The 20,804-nt window shown below is 41.1% G+C and overlaps 1 protein-coding gene across 1 annotated transcript in view; it reads left to right on the top strand.

Moving 5' to 3' along the window:
• Positions 1-20,804, top strand: part of LOC141577579 (uncharacterized) — a 91,066-nt gene that overhangs the window by 27,434 nt on the left and 42,828 nt on the right. The window contains exon 4 of the mRNA XM_074363187.1: positions 15,486-15,971. Coding sequence (XP_074219288.1) covers positions 15,486-15,971 — 486 coding nt within the window. The remainder of the gene's footprint in view (positions 1-15,485; positions 15,972-20,804) is intronic.

Raw genomic sequence — 20,804 nt, 5'->3', positions numbered from 1 at the left:
CAAATTTGATAACCTACGTGATACAAACCAATTCTGCAAATGACAATATCTGCCAAAACTCACACAAAAAGAAGTAGACAACCTGAACATGCCTACAAAGGAAAGTAAACACATAATTAGTAACCTTCCAAAACAGAAAGCGTAAGACTCAGATGCGTTCACTGGTGAATTCCACTGAACACTTAAGGAAGAAATTTTCCCAATTGTCTACAATCTCTTTCACAAGATAAAAGCAGAGGAAATACTTCCTAACTCATTCTACAAGGCCAGCATTATCCTAAAAGAAAACCAGACAAAGACATTCAAGAAAACTACAGATCAATATCTCTCATGAACATAGATGCAAAAATCCTCAACAAAATATTAGCAAAAGAAACTCAACAATGCATGAAAGAAAAAGAAGTGGTACACCACAACCAAGTCAGAACTACCCCAGGTATGCACAGCTCGTTCAGCATTTGAAAATCAGTGAATGCAACCCATCACATCAACAGACTAAAGAAGAAAAATCACATGAGCATATCAACATATGAAAACAAAGCATTTTTTCACAAAGCAAAGTCCAACACTCATTCAGGATAAAAACTCTTAGCAAATAAGGAACAGACAGGAACTTCCTCAAGTTGATGAAGAGCATCTACAGAAAAGCTTATAGCTAACCTAAAACTTAATAATGAAAAACTCAAAGATTTCCCCCTAAGATTAGGAAAAAGGTAAGGATGTCCCACCTCCACTGCTTTTAACACCTTATTGGAAGTTTTAGCTAATTCAATAAGACAAGGAAAGGAAATAAAAGGCATACAGATTGGGAAGGAAGAAGTAAAACTCTCTGTTTGCTGAAGACAGGACTGTCTATGCAGAAAACCCAAAAGAACCAACAACAACAAAAGAAATTCTAACACTAATAAGCCATAACAGCAAAGTTGCAGGAAACAAAACTAAAATATAGAAGTCAATCAATTCCCTATATACCAGCAATGAACAAGTGGAATTTGAAATTTAAAACAAATTACTATTTACATTAACACCCAAAAAAATGAAATGCCTAGGTGTAAATCTAACAAAATATGAACAGTGATGAGAGAAATTAAAGAAGAACAAAATAAATGGAGAGATATTCCATGTTCATGGATAGTAAGATTCAATATTGTCAAAGTGTCAATCTTTCCCAACTTGATCTATAGATTCAACACAATCCCAGTCAAAATCTTAGCAAGACATTTTGTGGCTATCAAGAAGCTGATTTTAAAGTTAATACAGAGGGACAAAAGACTCAATAATAGCCAATTCAGTATTAAAGGACTGACTACTTGACTACTCGACTTCAAGACTTGCTATGAAACTACAGTAATCAAGACAGTATGGTAGTAGTGAAAGAATAGACAAATAGATCAATTGAACAGAACAGAGAACCCAGAAATAGACCCATATAAATATAGTCAATTGATATTTGACAAAGGAACAAAGGCAATACAGTAGAGCAAAGATAGTCTTTCAACAAATGGTGCTGAAACAGCTAGATATTCAAAAGCAGAAAAAAAAAATCTAAGCACAGACCCTTCACAAAAATTAATTCAAAATGGATCACAGACCTAAATGTTAAATAAAAGCTATAAAACTCCTAGAAGATAACATAGGAGAAAACCTAGATGACCTTAAGCATGGCAATGACTTTTTACATACAACACTAAAGGCCTGATCCATGAAAGAAAGTTTTGAGAAGCTGGACTTCATTAAAATTAAAAACTTTTGCTCTGTAAAAGTTAATGTCAAGAAAATGAGAAGACAAGCCACACACTAAGAGAAAATATTTGCAAAAGACACATCTGACAAAGGACTGTAATCCAAAATACACAACGAATACTTAAAACTCAACAATAAGAAAACAATAAGAAACAATCTGATTAAAAATGGGCAAAAGCCCTGAACAGACACATCACCAAAGAAGATATACAAATGGCAAGTAAACACATGAAAAGATGTTCAATATCATAGGTCACTAGGGATTTGCAAACTTAACAAAAAATGAGATACCACTATATACCTTTTAAAATGACTAAAATCTAGAAGACAAACAACATCAAATGCTGGAGAGGATGTGGAGCAATAGAAACTCCTATCGACCGTGGGTAGGATTGTAAAATGCTACAGCCACTTTGGAAGCCAATTGGCAATTTCTTACAAAACTAAACATATTATCACACAATTCAGCAACTGCACTTCTTGATATTTACCCAAATGAATTAAAAACTTATGTCCACACAAAAACTTGCATGCAGATGTTTAAAGCAGCTTTAGTCGTTACTGCCAAAACTTAGAAGTAACCAAGTTATCCTTAAATAAACTATGGTATTCCAGACAATAGAATGTTACTCAGCACAAAAAAGAAATGAGCTTTAGAACCATGAGAAGACATGGAAGAATCTTAAATACAAATTAGTTAGTGAAACAGTGAGTACAGAGGGTACCTAGGAACTCTGTACCTCCCACTCAATTTTGCTGTGAACCTAAAGTGGCTCTAAAAAATAAAGTGTTCATTTCTTTTTAAGTTCCTGGTAGTTTCTCTGACAGGTAATAATAAAATATAAAAGATACTTTCATATGTATTATGTGCTGTCAAGGAAGTAAAGAGGGATGTGACAGAATGTGACAGGTGGGGGGAATCTCAGTTTTTTTCTTTCTTGCTTTGTGCTTTTAGTGTCATGTCTATGAAATCTATGCCTAACCCACATAAATATTTTCTCCTATGTTTTCCTCTGAAACTTTTATAGTCTTTTTAGATTTAAGGATATGATCTATTTTGAGTAATTTTTACTATGATTTGAGGTATGGGTTGAAGTTGATTTTCTTATATATGGATATCTAATTATTCTTACCTTTTTTCCACTAAATTGCACTTGCATCTTTGTTGAAAATCAATTGTCTTTGAAAAAAGATACATAAATATATGTATATGCATATCTATTTCCAGACTCTCTAGTCTCTTGCACTGATTTACGTGTCTGTTCTTTTGCCAGTACTACATTATCTTAATTAAAATAGTTTCAGAATAAATCTTGAAATCAGGCACAGTGAATGCTTCAGCTTGATTCTTCTTTTTCAAAATGTTATAGATATTCTATTTCATTTGCTTTTTCATCATAGAAAATTTTAGAATCAGCTTATCAACTTCTACAAAACAAAATTCCTGCTGGATTTGATTGGTACTGCATCAAATCTGCAGTTCAAATTGGAAAGAACTGACATCCTAACCGGTTATATTGAGACCTCAAATCCATGAACACTGTATGGCTCTCCATTTACTGAGTTACGCCTTGATTTCATTCATCAGTGTTTTGTAGTTTTCAGCATACAGATCCCACATGTATTTTTTGAGATTTATGCCTAAGTATTACATAATTTTGTGCTATTATAAGTTGTACTGATCTTTAACTTTAATTCCCAATTGTTTGTTGCTAATATGTAAAAATAAAACTGAATTTTATATATTGACCTGGTATCCTAAAATCCTGCTAAACTTATTTGTTAGTTCTACTAATCTTTTTGTAAATTCTTTAGGATTCTCCTCATAGTCATTCATGTCACCTACAAATAGAATACAGCTATTTCTTTCCAGATTGCATGCCTCTTTCCTGGCTTATTTCACTGGCTTGGATCTGTAACAAAACTGAATAGAAGTAATGACAGTAGACATCCTTGTCTTGTTTCTGTTCTTACAGGGAAAGCAGTCTTTTATCATTAAGCATGATGTTAGCTGTAGGTTTGTTGAACCTGCCCTTTATCAGGCTGAGGAAGTTCCCTTCTGTTCCTAGTTTGCTGAAGTTTTTATTATGAATGGATGTTGAATTTTTTCAGATGATTTTTCTCCATCTATTGAGGCAAATATAGTTTTTCTCAGTCTGTTGATACAGTGAATTACAGCGGTTAATCTTCAAATGTTGATCACCCTTGCTTTTCTAAGATAAATATCTTTTTTTCAGGATATACAATCCTTTTTATATATTGATAAATTTGACTGACTAATATTTTGTTGAGGATTTACCTGTTCTGAACATTTCATACAAATGGAATCACACAATATGTGGTCTTTTGTCACTGGCTTCTTTCATTTAGCATGACGTTTTCGAGATTCATCCACAGTATAACACGTATCAATACTTCATTCCTTTTTATATTCCAAACAATATCCCATTAAATGGATATATCATTTTTTGTTTATACATTAATCAGTTGATGGACATTTGTGTTGTTTCTACTTTTGGCCACCATAAATAATGCTTCCATAAACATTCATGTGTAAATTTTTATATAGACATATGTTTTCATTTCATATCTCTTGAGTATATACCTTGCAGCAAAACTACTGGGTCATAATGGTAAGTATGTCTAATATTTTGAGAAATTTCCAAACTGTTTTCAAGGTGTTTGCACTACTGTATACTCCCACCAGCAATGTATGAAGGTTCCAATTTCTCCACATCCTCATCAATACTTGTTATTGTCTGTATTTTTAAAATATGGTTGGATTTTAAATGTTTCTGCTTTAAATGCCATATATTTATACCATGCAGCCCCATTTATTTCCAAGAGAATCTTTTATATGGTTTGTTTAATTATAGCAAGGTCAATAAACACATAATCAGTTAGTGAAATAGTATAAAATTCAAATATAAATGTCTATAATTGGTGTTAAATAAATAAAATTTTCTACTCCAAAATGGTTTTTAAAAATAATCTCAAGGGTTGAGATCAGTGGGTCACTGGAGAACATCTTCCTGATGAACTAGTCAGATCCAAATTCATGATGACAAAAAATAAATTCTCCAACCCTTATTAATATTTATATTTTTTTCTCAAAGAGCTAAATAATGTTTTCTAGCTGTATCAAGGTATAATTGACAAATAAAAATTGTATCTATTTAAGTTATACAGTGAGATATTCTGACATATGTATATAGAGAAATTATTACCATTATTACCACAATCAAGTTAATTAACACATCTAACACCACGTAGTTACTCTTTTTTGTGTGTGGTGAAAACACTTAAGACCTACTCTCTTAGCAAATAAAACAATAAGACATTGATTAAACAAACTAAAGAAGACATAAATAAATGGGAAAATATCCCACATCTATGTATTGGAAGAATTAATACTGTTAAAATGTCCGTACTACCAAAAGTAAGCCATAGATTCAATACAATCCTCATCAAAATTCCAATGGCATTTTTCACAGAAATGGAAAAAGCAATTCTAAAATTAACATGGAACCACAAAAAACTCCAAATAGCCAAAGCAATCTTGAGAAAGAACAATGCTGGAGGTATCATATTTCCTGATTTCAAACTATATTACAAAGCCATAGTAATCTAAACAGTATGGTACTGGCTAATATTACACTTTGAAAATATCAAGTGTTTAGCTTTGCCCTCATCTCCTTAATAGCATAAAACAACCATCTCAGTGCTTTACATTTTCAAATCACCCATGTCAACAATTATTTTTCTCCCCAAGATTCCTGCTATTGAAATGTGTGGCTTCTGGTTTCAACTATAATTTTGATCAAAGCTATATCAGGAATATTTTGGTCTTATAATTACATTTACAAATTAATATTTAAGAAATATACATTTTTAACAAATACTGATTATCAATTTCTCCCATCAAGTTAACACACACACAAAAATGATAACATCAAGCATTGTGAAGGATCAAAAGACAGTTATTCTGCCTCAAAAGGTGGAAATTTAAACTAATACAAGTTTTCCAGAGGATAATATGGAAACATATTTTTTAAATTTTAAGAATGTGTATACCCTTCAGCCCAACTATTCTTCTAGGAATTTGTGCAAAGGAAATCATTAGAAATGTAGTCAAAATTTTATGCATAAGGGGGATATAGCTCAGTAGTAGAGTGCATGCTTAGCATGCACAAGGTCCTGGGTTCAACCCCAGTATCTCTATTAAAAAAAATTTTATGCATAAAAATGTTCATCTTTATAAAAGGAAAATAAGGAAATTATTACATAGCTAAAGATGGGGGATGCTCAATTGTTAAATAAAATACAATCTATTTGTGTGATGCACTATTATGCAGGAGTACAAAAATCATGTTTTCAATTAACTTTTAATGGCCCTAGAAAATTTTTTGTCATTGTGTTTTGACAAAAATGCAATACATAAAACTTCCTGCTATGTGTTGCCCGCTTATTGAGATAAGACAGAGACCAACAGAACAAAATACATTAACAGTGATAAGTTATTCATGGGTGGTGGAGATTATGGGCAGTTTTTATGGAGTGTGTGTGTGTGTGTGTGCACGCATACATGTGCACATGGGTATATTTTCAGTTTTCTGCAGTGAACGTGTTTTACTTTTATAATGATAATTAAAGTAATGTACAGAAATGTTCTTAATTTCACCTCTGTCTAAAATCACTTTTTTATTTTACTGCACAGCCATAAATATCTTCTTCAAGAATACCTCATTTTGCTTTCTCCAAAAGCTGCAAAAACAACTTAGATAATGAGCAGTTTATCTGCAGTAATAACATATTGGCTCCACTTAGGGAACCAGCTCACAGAACTTTTCCCTATGGCAAAACAAAAATGTCATACACGGAGGCATTACAATGTTTATGCTAACACTGGCATTTTACATGCTTGAGCTCATTATTATTCTCATTAATTTTGTGATTGTTAATAGCCCTGCTATTTATATGGTGACTTAACCTTTACAGATTTCAATCAAAGATTTCAAAACTCAGCGGAGAATATGTCTAGAACGTAAGAGGATATATCTCTGAGTGATTTTCCCCAGTAGGGAGCATATTTAGATCTACGATATACTTAAATGACTGGGACACCTAGCTAGAGAGAAGTCAAGAAACAATTATTTTCATCAGCAAAGATACAAAATTTTTAAATGATTAGTTGATTTTCATAAAAATATATATGAATGTTGAAATTACATGTGAAATGAAAACAACCTACAAGGCTATTTTCTAGGTGTTCACTTTTATATAGCTAATCTTAAAATAAGCAAGGAAAAAAACCTTTTTTTAACAAAGATCCTTATTTTACAGCAAAAGCTGTTCTAGGCTTAAATCTGAGCAGGAAAAATTTTAAATTTCCAAGGGATAAAAATACAGAAGATTCCACTGTTCACTTTTGCCTACAGGCCATCTTGCATAATCATTTTATCCTTGGTCACAGAGCTATCCATTAGTCTGTGACATCAGTTATGTTTCTGTAGAGTTGTGAAGTGTTTTACAAGAATCATTAAAGCCATTATGTATAATAAGCCTAAAAGCAGTAAGAACTATTATATCTTCCATCTTTTCCTATACTTTACAATAGTTTATAAAGCATGATAATTATCCATTGTTTAAAAGAACCAGCTGATGGTAAAAATCTACAAGTCTGACAAAATATCCTGTTGCTGGTGCCATGGTGAAAAGGCACTTGGTGGTGGAGATGCTTCACAGTTCTACCACACCTACGGAGATGCTACCTGCGGGGTTTTTTAATTGCTTCCTCTCAGCTCCAAATCCATCCTTTTTGCACTGTGTTTTGATGATGGGGCGGGGACTCTCAGACCACCTTTCTGCTTGGTCGGGTGGTTCTAAGTTGGGATGTGTTACTAGGGGCACCAGAGGGAGGACAAAAGGACATGCTCCTTCCTGTCTGTTTCCTGGGGGCTTCCTGCCTGCTTGCAGCTCCCGGGAGTCAGCCCTGCAGCGCTTCACCCTGCGGGAGAAGTATCTGTCCAGGGCACCAGCCAAATTCAGTCTTCAGTGTCCTCCACACGTGGAAACCCCTGTCTCCCACAGAGACAGCAGGATCAGCTGGCTCTCTCCTCCTTCAAGGTCTGGGTCCCAGGCCCACAGGACTCCCCATTTCAAACTCAGAAGCACCCACCAGTCCAGCAGCAGCACCTCCTAAGAGGTCTGAGTTGCGGCTCCATAGGTCCTCTCTGCTATGTGTCCTCAGCTGAGGGCTGGAAGCATCTTCCCACAACTGCTACCTTTTGATACCTTAAAGTTCTCTTTTTATCTTCAGCAACTGATAGCACTACATCTAGCCGACAAGTCATATATTAAATTCTTTTGGTTCAAAAAATAGTGTGCTTTCTGTTTCCAAATTTGACCTTGTCTTTGTCAGTTTGGGCTGCTATTACAAGTTACCATAGATGGAATGCCTGAAACAACAAACATTTATTTCTCAGTTCTGGAGGCTAAAAGTCCAAGATGAAGGTGCTAGCGTGTTCGGGTTCTGGTGAGAGTCCTCTTCTGGGTTGCAGAAGAAGTTACAGGGGCTAATACTGTATCTTCACAAGGCAAAAAGAAACCTAGCTAGCTCTCTGGTCTCTTCCTATAAGGGCACTACTCCCTTTCATGAGGGCTCCACCTTCATGACCTAATCATCTCCCAAAGACACCCCCTCCCCCCCACTTCAAACACCATCACATGGGGACGGGTAAAGATTTCAACACAGCAATTTGGGGTGAGGACACTAACATTCAGTCCATTGCAGAACCTAACTGATACAGAAAAGAATTTGGCAATATCTAATAAAAATGACATGGATTTATCCTTTGACCCATCAATACCACTTCCAGTAATCTATGCAAAAAGATATATGGTCTAAGAGTTTGAAGTGCTACTTATAATGAATACTAGAGAAAAAAATGTCTACCAACGATACACACACATAATAGGGTATTATAAACTCATATAAAGGAATGGTAAAACGCATTGTATACTAACTGCTATGCAGTGATCTCCATGATATGTGGTTAGGCAAAAAAATAAAAATCAAGAGGAAGAAAAATGTGTTGAATGATGCTATTTGTCTAAGAAAGAGAAGAATAAGAACATAGTCATATACTCACTTTTGTTAAATTCAATTGATTAATAACAAAACTAAAAAATACAGAGTACCTATTGGAGGTAGGAAGGAATAGGTTGAAGAAGACTGAAATAGAAGCTAGACTTCTCTGGCCATACTTTGCTTTACAGATTTGACTTTTTAAAGGTTTTGGTGAACAATTCCAACATTTGGGTGTGTGTGTGGGGTGGGGGTCACCACACGCACAAGCAGTTCTTCAACACCAGCTGGGTGTCCTACAAATCAACTGAACTCAGACTCTATCCAGACACTGCATCAGACCCCACAGATTAAGGGCTACAATACTGCCTCCCCCAGCTTCAGACACCATCACAAGGCCAGGTTATCACCTATACTTCTGAAAAACCAGCAATAGATTGGAGGTTCCAACAATCCCTTCTTTGGGTTCAATTAATTTGCTACAGCAGCTCACAGAACTCAGAGGAACATTTTACTTACTAGATCACCAGTTTATAATGCAAAGTTGTAACTCAGGAGCAGCCGGATGGAAATGATGCACAGGAAAGGGCACTGGGAAAGGGCATGGAGCTTCCATTCCCCTTTCCAGGCACACCACTCTGCCCAAATCTCCACGTGTTCACCAGCCTGGAAGCTCTTCAAACCCTGACCTTCTGGGGTTTTATGGAGGCTTCATTATATACACAGGATTGACTAAATCACTGGCTGTGACAGATTCAACCTCCAGCCACTCACCACTCCCTAGAGATCAGGGGTGGGACTGAAAGCTCCAACTATAATCACAAGGTGGGCTCCTCTGGCAACCAGTCCCCATCCTTGGGTACTCTCCAGGAGCCACCTCATTAACAAAACAAAAGACACTTTTAAGCTCTCATCCTCAGGAAATTCCAAGGGTATTAGGAGCTCTGCCAGAAACAAAGACCAAATATATATTTCTTACTACATATCACAGTATCACAACTTTGAAACCATAAAAATAATTTCCATAATCATAAATAAAATTAAAGTTTTTTAAATGATGTATTTTATAAACAAACAAAGACTCTATCCACTGAAAAGGCACTGTTTCTACAAAGACCAATGCAACAGCAATGAGGACCCCTAGTGCCCAGACGATGCCTCTGGGTACCATTTCCCACTAATGGGGATCAGGGCTTTTTTGAGAAATGGCAGATTCTAGATCTCGAGAAGAAAATATACAAATTGAGTAAGGAACCCCTCGTTAGACTGGAAAGCAAGGCTACAACCCAGGATGGCTGGATTATGTCAAAAGGACTCAGGAGTCCACTTGAAGAGATTCTATTAGAATATCTTCATTTGCAAACCCTAGTGATTAATCAGTCTAGGCTCTGATCATCAATGCCTGCTCACATTCACCCAGAAAAAGTGACAATCAGATATGATGTATGTCCTGATAAAAGTGCACATCATCGATGAAGTATTCTCATGCAAAACATGGAAGCATAATCTAATCAAGCTTCAAGATACATGGGTCTATTTGCAGGGGACAGAAGAACGTATTAAATGACATCATGGAGATGCAATTAGCAAAATCCAGATGGTAGAACACAAACAATTATTTCCTCAACAAACTATAAGGAAAAAAATAGAGTGTACATCTGTAAATTAACAAAGAAAAGATTATGCACCTGATTTAAACAAACAAGTTATTTTAAAAACGTTGGAAGACTGTTCGGAAAATCTGAGCACAGAAGGGATATTTTATATTTGGGAATTATTTTTAACTTTGTTGTGTGATGATACTGCATTTACATTTTTAAAACAAAATCTGTAATACATGAAATTGTACAAAATCAGGTATTTGCTTCACAATTATCAGGCGTGAGGAAGAACTGAGTGAGGATATAGAAGAAAGAATACTGCCCAAGTATTTATAATTATAGAGTGACATGGAGGGGCTCAGAAGGATGTAATACACATACTGAGTTTGTGCTGCAAACAAGGAACACTGAGTATGGGGATCTACCATGTTTATGGGAAACGTAAGTAAGAAAGCCTGCACTTTGAACCTACCTGCACCCATGACTCAGACTTGACAATTTTTAATTCTTAGACGATATTGTTTCCTCACTCAATTCCCTCCACCCCACCCAATAATTTTGAAGCCAACGTCTCACTTTCTATAACTCAACACTCAAAGCTGCTCACTGTAAACAGCAGCCTGAGGAATGGAGTGGGTAAAGTGCATTCAGGAGCTTGCGTTCCTGCCACACCCAGCAAGAGTGTGCAGGGATGCTCAGGGCACATGGCAGTCACCTTCCCCATCACTCCATCTGTTGTCCCCACGTCCTGGCTTCCGGCAAACTTTTGCAGAAGTATGCCACTCTGCTGGCCACTCTGATTCATTTGAACAACGAAGGCTAGAACTGAATCTGTTCAATTGGTCTTATACAGCATTTAATTAAGGCTACTACCAACTGGACTCCAAATAACAAGATGAAGGTAACGTGCAGTACTGACTTCAAATATGCCAGCCAGTCAGGATGTGGCCTAGTCTAAGGCCAGTCCATTATCCATTACCACCCACGCAAGGGAGTTTACACTGACCTGCTGGTCTTTGGTGTCGGTGCTGATAATTACAGAAAGCAACAGATGGGCCAGAAAACCACCTCCATCCCCAATGGAGAGAGATTCTATGGCCCACTTCCAGCCACACGCAAACATAAAACCCAAACAGGCACAGGTAATTCCTACCAGGATTTCTCATTAAATTTGATTTGGATCAGCCTTACATTGGTTTGGCTAAGTCACACGGTCAGTGTCACTGAGTGGTTGTAGCCCCCTTTTCCATACATGGCATAAATCAAGACCTCTCAAGCACCAGAGTAGCATGTAAATATATGTCAGAATGAAATGAGGTTCATACCTGTTTAAAGGGGGTCCATGTCGAGGGCTGCTATTGATGGCATCAGGTACAGGAGAACAATTCAGGGTCAGACATGTCCACAGAATGTCAGCTGCAGTTGCCATTTGACTCCAGTGGCAGTGTTGGACCTAGGCGACAAAGAGACTATTAATCGCCTCCACCCTTGTATATCTTGGGTCTAAAGTGTCCCCACCTCAGGTGCCAGGGTTGTTTAACGTATGAGTCTGTAGTCTTCCAAGTAGCAAATCAAATAGCAGACCAGGCAGCTGAATCATTGGCAATACCCCAAGAGTCAGTAAAAAATACTCATTATCAAATCATTTTCTGGAAAAAAACGATATTAACTCAGTAGCAGCAACCTCGGAACGGTGACAGTTCTGCTCCCGATTTCCAGCACCTCCATCTCCAGGATGGGGAGCATATTTGTCTGTGTGCACTTCAAGTACATGGCTGCAGCAAAGATCTAATATCAGGGAGAATAAAATAAATGAACAGGTGTTCACCAATCTGTGGACATGCTAGGGTGAATAGGGCCCTGAAAATAAGTGAATAGGTATTCTAGACCATCTAGTAATAAAGCTCCCACCCTGAACATTTAAGTTGCTCTTTTCTGCAAAGAATCAATGACTTCTAACCTCAGAGTATCCAAAGATTTCACTTAGATAAAATTATACTTGATGGCATAGAGTGTAAGCCCCCAGCTCTGGAGCTGGACCAGCCTTTGCTCAAGCCCCAGCATCACCATTTATGAGTTACATGATCTGAAGAAAGGTATATAAACACTCTGACTCTCAGTCTCCTTATCAGTGAAATGGCAACAACATCATCAGTCTGGAAGTGTTGTTGTGAAGATTCAATGGGACATTTCATCAGGTTGAGTTGTTATGGGGAACACTGCTTAATTGTAAAGCAGGTGTCTAGAGGATCCTGGTTCCTGGGGAGGCAGCTCAGGAATTCAGGCACTTAGGTGATAAGACAGAGTGCAAAAAATTAAGACAGGCAGGGAAGGGGGTGGCAGTTGGATATTTGTGCGAGGCCAAGATAAGCCTAAAAACTGCCTTTCCTTGTTACGAATGGAGCATTTTCAAAAAGAGGAACAGAAAACATTTATTTCAAACTTCCTCTGCCATGAGGAAGATGTACAGCCAGTGATGCACTTAGGCATTCCAGAGTCCTCTCCAACAGGAAGTTCAGGAGGGACCACCTTTACTTCATTCATTGTCATACAGTTATCTCCCCTCTGGGTCACGCTAGAGAACACTAAACAGCACGCAGGCCAGCAAAGTAGGGGACAGAAAGAAACACACAGTAAGTTAATCAACAGATGTACTGAGCACCTTCTGGGCTCCAGGCTCTGAGTTAGGGGTGATGAACAAACTGACATGGTACCCGGTTCATGGAGTAAGTATTTTCAGGAGCAGCTCCCTGATGGCAATCTGTGGACATGCTCAGGCAGCATCTCCTGTAGTATTTAGATTCCTTGGACTCTAAGCACAGATCCCACCCCTGACCTACTGAATCAGACATTCTAGGAAGTGGGGACTCAGGAGACTGTATTTTTAATAAGTGCCCTCTAGTGATTCTAAGAAACACCCAGTTTGGGAACCACCACCGGTGTTTCTCAATGCGTGGTGAGACCCTCACACTCAGCGTCTCTAAGAGTGCTGTATAGGAATGTGTGTCTTCAGTGAACCTCGAGGCTTGAGAACCGCTATGCTAGGCTGCCCTTCTCTTACACTTCTTCCTTTCTATTAGATATTACGTGTGCAAGTGCATTATGGATTACAAAGCATGATACAAAGTTCATGGGCTCTAGTTTTTAGGATGGCCCAGTTTATACAAGTAACTGAAGTCAGTGTGGAGCATAATGAGGCATTGCTCAGAGCTTAACATGTCTCCGACCAAATCCTCATGATTCCTTTTATAGTCACAGAAGCTTCTGGCAGTTAAGGCTAATAGAACAGTACTATTACCTCTCTGAAGGCCCTTCCTCCTGCCACTGGCCCCTGCAGCAGACCCACGGTGCCTGAGCAGTTACCACCCCTGGGTGGCTTCCTCTCAGAAGGGCCTTAAAGTCTACCCACTCTTCTGGACCACTTGCAGAATCTTTTGATCATGACAGAACTATGTATCAGGTGAACCTTGTATGAGCAAAGTGATACCGTTCAAACCTCCTTAAATGTTTAGCTCTCTCAATACACCATGAAATCCAAACTCAGGATGTGGGATTCAGGATGAGGAACCAACGATGGGTTGGTAGGGCAGACAGATGGCTAGAGTAGATCTGCACTGCCACCGTACACCTGAAGAATGTCCAGTGCCTTGGGAACACCCAGGTGGTGATGCCCCAGGAGCGGCTGTCACCAACGGTGTGGAGATCTGTGAGTGTTAAGGTCAAGGACAGAGACAGAGCGGGCTTCAGCTGCAGGTGGCAAGGGGTTCATGTAGAGAAAAAATAAACAAAGAAGAACCCATGCGTGTGTGGAGTTACGTGTAAGATGAGAGGAGGAAAAGTACAGTGAAAAAGCCTAAGAAAGAGGGATCAAAGAGGCAAGAGGCGAATCATGAGAGCGGAGGGCTCAAAAGCCAAAAGGAGGTTAAAATTTCAACGAAAGATTTGTCGCCAGTGCCAAATACCACAGAGCAGTGAGCAAGGGCAAGAACAGAAGAGAGGACAATGGATGTGCAAATCACTGGTGATATTTCCAAGAGCAAAAGAGCAGAGTGATGTGGGAACTATTTCCTTCATGCTTCTGGCCAGAGTGTTTACCAATAAATCAATTCCTTTTATAGCTTGGATTTAATTCTTTTCTGTCAAGGATTATCACTTCTCATTTTATACATATGTTATCACTCAACACTAAGAAATTCTGCTTTCCGAAAGGCTGCCTCAGAAGAATCAAAATTTAGCTGGATGTGTTTTCTCTCTACCCCTCAGCCTTCCCTGCACTCCCCCTAACTTCTCAGGGGACCCCAGTGTTACTATTTTTCAGGGTTTGTGGTGACCCTCTGGCAGTGGGGGCACTCAAGGAGTTTGTTCACTGAATGTGAGTGGAAGGACTTTAGGAAGTGGGTGGAAAGAAAGTCTTCTCCTACATTGCAAGTGTAGTAAATAGCTTCTTCAAAACTAAATATAACCGTTTATATTTAAACATTAAATATAACTAAGGTGGCCTACAGTGTAGTATGATGAGAAAAGCGTGGGCTTGGGAATCAGACAAGCCTAAAATTGGAAGCCTTGTTAGCAATATTTCATGCCTGCAAAATAGGATCATCTCCCTCACTTCATGGGGCAACTGGAAGAGCTGAACTAAATAATTTATATAAAGATCCAGAGGGCTCTGAACAGAGCAGGGCTGTGGTAACTGGCAGCAGTCGGTATCAGTATTAGCTATTAGTTATTTGTCTTATAAGCTGCTTATTCAGATACTCGAGACAGAAAACTACAATAACTCGCCATCTGAATTGGGCAGGAAAACTCACCTTTCATCTAGAAAGGTCTCAGCACTCACATTTGCTTGAGCGGGCACAACTCCAAACAACCTATCAAAAGCAGGTGAGATGAAGGCCTACTCAGTGCCAACTCGGCCATTTCTGACTTCTGACGGGTGAACAGTCTTCAATAGGAAGTGTTGTTACACGTTAAAAAAAAAAATTAAACACGTGAACTCTGCACTCGTAACCGTGGGAGCGGTGGGGTCCGGTCAGCTCGCTCGGCTCTCCTCACAGGGAATTAGGGGGCAGCGGGGAGGCAGGGGAGGTGGCCGCACGTACCGGGGTGTCAGATAGTGAAGCCTCCACCGTGACGGGCCAGTCACTTTTACAAGCAGCATTTCTTCCCCGCCCCTCCGGCTCATTTCCTAGAGCGCGAGCTGAGCGGTCACCTTCCACGCCACAGAGGGAGCGCGTTGCAGGCCCCGGGCCGCGGGGAGGACCGGCCCAAGGCGGCGTCGGGCGGCTTCCGGCGGCTGACCCCGAGCTGCTCCCTCCCGCCCGCAGACCTCGCCCCGCCCCCTCGGCCGCGGCCCCTGGCGGCTCGGGCCCAGCGCCCCGCCCCCCGCCCGGCCCCACCCCGGCTCCGCCCCTCGGCCGGTGGACCCCAGGGCGACAGTGTGGGAGGAGCGCGGAGGCGGCGGCTGGAGCCGAGCAGCGCACGGGAGCGCGCCCCGCAGCCTGCTTCCCGGCCTCCGGTCAGAGCCCGCCGTGCAGTCCGCGGTGAGTACGACGCGGCCCGGCCGACGTCCCCGGGCCGGATGGTCGACCGCCCAGGCCCCGGCGGGGTGGGTGCCAGTCCGCCGCTCCCCCCCGGCACCTTCCTGGAGCCGGGCTTCCGTGCACAGGACAGCCCGGGACCGGGCGGAGGGGGCGTCCAGGGAAGGCCGAGGGGAGAGTCGGGGACTAGTTTCCGAGAACCGAATCCTCCGCCCTGTCTCCAGTCTGTGCTGCGCCGAGGACAGGGTCCGGGGACTGGAAACGGCTCTCCTTTGCCGAGCCTGTGCCGGCCGCCGGGGCAGCCCTCCCTGAGGCTGTTCGGGGCGGCTGACCTGGGAGTCCTCACCCCGAGGAGGGCGTGCGGGCCTCACCCGGGAGTCCTCGCCGGCCCGGGTGTGGCCAGATAAGAGAAATCCTCAGTGGTGGGGACAGATCGGGAATCCACAGCAAGTGGCAAGGGGAAAATGGGGTGAGGGGGAAGGGACCCTGGGTAGGAGGTTTGGGCACAGAGCCCATACTAATAGATTCAGAGATCAGGAAGGAGCACGCGCTGCCTTTCCTCACTCAGCCAGCACATCAGAAGGGCACTTCTCTCCTGCAGCATACGTAACACTCCTCACCTGTGTGTGTGTGTGTGTGTGCGTGTTGTGTGTGGGGAGGGGGGAGGGAGAGTGTGTGTGTGTGTGTGTGTGTGTGTGTGTGTTTGTGTGTTGCGGGGATGGGGGTTAGGAGTCGGGGACAAACTTTTGAGAAGCCTCAGGAATCCCTTTATGCTCTTAAAAGTTAGTACACTAAGGAGCTTTTTGTGTATGTGTAGGGGGGATTATCTGTTTGAATATTTACCGTGTATAACTAAAACTCAGAAGTTTTTTTCTGTATGTAGTAATTCACTTAAAAATAATGGTGGACCTATTATACATTAACATATTTTTGTGAAAATAACCATACTTTTCAAAACAGAATGTTACTGACTGGCACTGTATTCTATTTTTTGCAGATCTCTTTTAATGTCAGGTTTAATAGACAGCAGCTACATTCTCGTATCTGCTTCTGCATTCAGTCTGTTGCAGTATTACATGTCAGACAGCCTCTGAAAAACTCTACCGTATACCTCTGAAAACGTGAGAGTGAAAATGGCAAAGAGCACCTTGCCATTATGAAACTGGTTTTGACCTTGTGGGTCCCTAGAGTCCCCTGTCCCACACTTTGAGAACCACTGTTGTGGGAAATGCTTCAGAGGCTTAAGTGACTGGGCCTATTTCTTGTTTGTGATTTTTCCTGTGAATGTGAACCACCCCATGCACCGGTGGTTTTAACATCTAGTAGTTATGAGCAAGCTTGACCTCACTCTGGAAACCAAGTGATAGGTCCCATTTAAGAGATGGTGAGCCCTGCTGGCCTCTTGAAAACCAGCAAGGCTCTCATATGCCTTTGGTTGTTTTCGTGCCTGCATAGCTGAGCTGTGTGTGCACCCAGGTCGCAGCAGTGATGTGGCACACAGGACCTGTGTGTTCAGAGAGATGCCCGTGGGGAGCCCATGCCTTGGGGGGGTTCAGAGCAGGGGCAGGGGGGAGGGTTGTTGTAGGAGCATTTCCAAGTGGTGGAGAAGCGATTCCCAGAAGAACTGGGAGGCATGTTTTGGCCTTCGTCTCGTCCATGTTCATTTCTGTTTGCGGTTGTGCAGCCTTGAGTTTATTGGACTAGGACTCCCCAGTCTTGGGGCTCTTTCCCTTTCCACTTTCAGAGGGGTGTGTCCCTGTGAATGGCCCTTCCTCAGCCCCTGCCAGAACCCAGTGTCCCGCATGCTGGTGTCTGGTAGGTGGGATCCCTCACTGTATCGTTTCCTTCGCTTCTTGTTCTGTCAACATAAGTCCCAGCTAGAAATGACATACAAACATAACCTGATGAAGGTTTGCAAGACAGACATACCAAACTATTAACAGTAGCCGGTTCTGGGCAGTGGAGTCTGGTGGAAGGCAGGCAGGCAGGGAATTTGTACTTGTTCTTTGTAATACCGTATTTCTGCCTGGCCTGCAGCATTCCTTCGTTGCTTTTACAACCTGAAAACAGACAAACTAAAATCCCAAAAACCTATACTTTGTAAAGGAAGATAGGATTATTTCTCTGGGAAGAATGGTGGTTAACCACTCCCTCAGCTCCAGTAAAACAAATTAATTGTCACATCACGTTTCTGAACTAGTATATATGATACTAGTATCTATAAATTCAAAATAATATTGAGAGAGAGAGCCCTCTCAGATCAAAACATTTTACTGAATAGCATTGTTTGATGTAAGCCCCTGTCCAAGGTTAGAAGCACCAGATCAGAGAATCTTCTTTAATGGACTATCATGCAGCCCTTAACTGATGTTGCAAAATGCTGTTTCATGAAATACCTTGAAGTACAATTTTTAAATTTAAAAACATATTACCCAAGACTTCCCTGTGTTCCTGCTTTTATGAGGAAAGCATGTGTGTATGTCCAGGCGCACACATGCATGGACAGAGGCAACAGATGTGCCAAAAGCTGAGTGGTTTTCTCTTGGTAGTAGGGTACAGCTGATTTTTAAATTTTCTAACAAGTATTAAACTTGATACAACCAAAAATAACCCTTAGTTACTTGTACGTTGCGGACCACACTGTTGCCTTTTTTCTTAGAGTGATTTACCACCAACTTGCCAGTAGCAGATGCCAGCTGCTCCCTCTCTCCCAGTGGAAAGTGGGGAAACAAGTATGGAGCGAGAGGCATGGGGAACTGAGAACGGTGACCCACAGACCTCAGTCACACTGTGCAGCGTCTCCTTTCCCCTGTGGAGTCAGCTCCAGCCTCAGCCCTGCCCTCTCCCTGCAGCTGATCCAGAGGTTAGAAAGTTCTTATTGGATTAGCACCATCACCTGAGAAGCCATCAGCTGACCATCTCCCCAGACTGACTGGCCTTCATTCATTGTTAGCATTTTTTTTAATTGAAGTATATTTGATTTAGTGTCCTGTTAGTGTCTGGTGTACAGCATAGGGACTCGGTTATATATATTCTTTTTCATATTCTTTTTCATTACAGGTTACTACAAACAATTGAATACAGTTCCCTGTGCTATACAGTAGGCCCTTGTAATTTATCTTTTTTTAGCCACTTTCAGTGGAAAATTGCAGACCAAAGAAGTGGAGAGTATAAATCAGCTTCAATTATGAAAATTAGCATTTGGCCAATCTTGTTTCATCTAGACCTGTCCTCAAACTCAGTTCTTTTTTCCCTCTTCTAGGAGTTAGCATCTTCATTTCCAACTGTATAAGCTAACAAAAAAAAGTATTTTGTTGTGTCTTTTTAGCAACAAGCGTGTACTGACTACTGTAGCAAAATCTTTTCTACGTTAATGTCAGCACAACTGAACTCCTGAGTGGGCTCTGAACACCTGCCATGTGGTCGTGTTTCTGTGCTCCCGCGTTTGCTATCCTCCTGCCTTCCGGTCCTCCAGCTTGCCTTCTCCCAGTTCTTCTGTTAAGCCTTTCTGCATCCCCCTAATTACAGCCGATCTCCCTAGTTACAACCGCCTGTTTCCTGTGACAACTCTTACAAACCTTAGCATATTACAGTTCTTTGCTTGCTTATCTGAGTCTCCCTGTCAGATTGTAATCTATATAATGTTTATGTAAAACTAGGTTTTCCTTATCTGCCTTTCCCCTGTAGTGTTTAACAATGTTTAATGCAAAGAAGATGCCCAAGAAACAGATGCTAAATTAAGTTATGTCGATTAAGTTCACTGGAGGAAATTTTTGATTATAAAAGAAATGCATCATGTTCAAAGGAAAAATTTCAGATATTGCCTAGGACCAAGAATATTTTATATCACTTGCAAGAGTTTTAAAGCTTTGAAAGAACTGTGACAAAAATAAGCTTTAATTTGAAACTATTAAAAGGCAACTCTTTTAGAGGAAAATCTTTCTTTATGGTCTGTTGTGATTTTTTTCACATCTATCTGGAGCTTTTTGGGGTCTTCTCTGATTTTACAATGCTTTTTTTCCCTCAGTAGATAAGAGTGGCTCTGAAAATAATTTGTAATCCCCATTGTGTTTTAAGATGTAGGTTTAAATCTGCAGTAAAAGAAACAGGCTACAAATTTAGAGTCCGCACACCCCACGAAGCAAGTAGGTGTCAATCAGGCGCTCAGCACGCCGCAGCAGCAGCGCCTGCGCAGTGATGGAGTGCTCGGGCGCAGCGCCTGTCCCAACTTCTGTCTCAGCCCAGACCTCCTGGGCTCCAGGCCCACACATGCTGCTGCCTGCTGAAGTCTTCATCCAAAATTCACAACATCTAAAACCAACATCCAGGTTCTCATCGCCATCACTGGCTCTGCCAGTTTGCCCAAATGAGGAGCACGGAGCTCTCCCAGACCTCTCTTCCTCACCCACCCTCAGTCCGTTCTGCTCCCTTCACTCTCCCTGGGATCCCTTGCCCCAGCCCTCTTTTTCTGACTTGATGACTGTAATGGCACCATAACCTACCTCCCTGACACCAATCTGGCATCCTTCCCCCAAGTCAGCTCCCACTACTACCAGAGTGATTTCTGAAAATCAAGGCAGATCTTGAAGAATCCAGCCAAGAATCCATTAATGATTCCTCCTTGTCTTCAGGATAAATCTACGCCTTTCTGCAAGGTCCCTCATGATGTGGGCCCTGCCCCTGCCTTTTTCTCTCATCTTAGCCCTGCCCATCCTGAACCCTGTCCTTCATCCACGTGGAAATGCTTTATGAGTCCCACAGGGTCAGACTTCCATGCTGTACAATATTCTCTGCCCAGAATATTCTTTCCCTGACACCCTGGCTCTGTGTGACTGA

This window comes from Camelus bactrianus, chromosome 4 (assembly GCF_048773025.1).
Source record: "Camelus bactrianus isolate YW-2024 breed Bactrian camel chromosome 4, ASM4877302v1, whole genome shotgun sequence".
Classification (NCBI taxonomy): Eukaryota; Metazoa; Chordata; class Mammalia; order Artiodactyla; family Camelidae; genus Camelus; species Camelus bactrianus.
The sequence above is the reverse complement of the archived record's forward strand: the minus strand, read 5'-3'. Positions and strand labels throughout refer to the sequence as shown.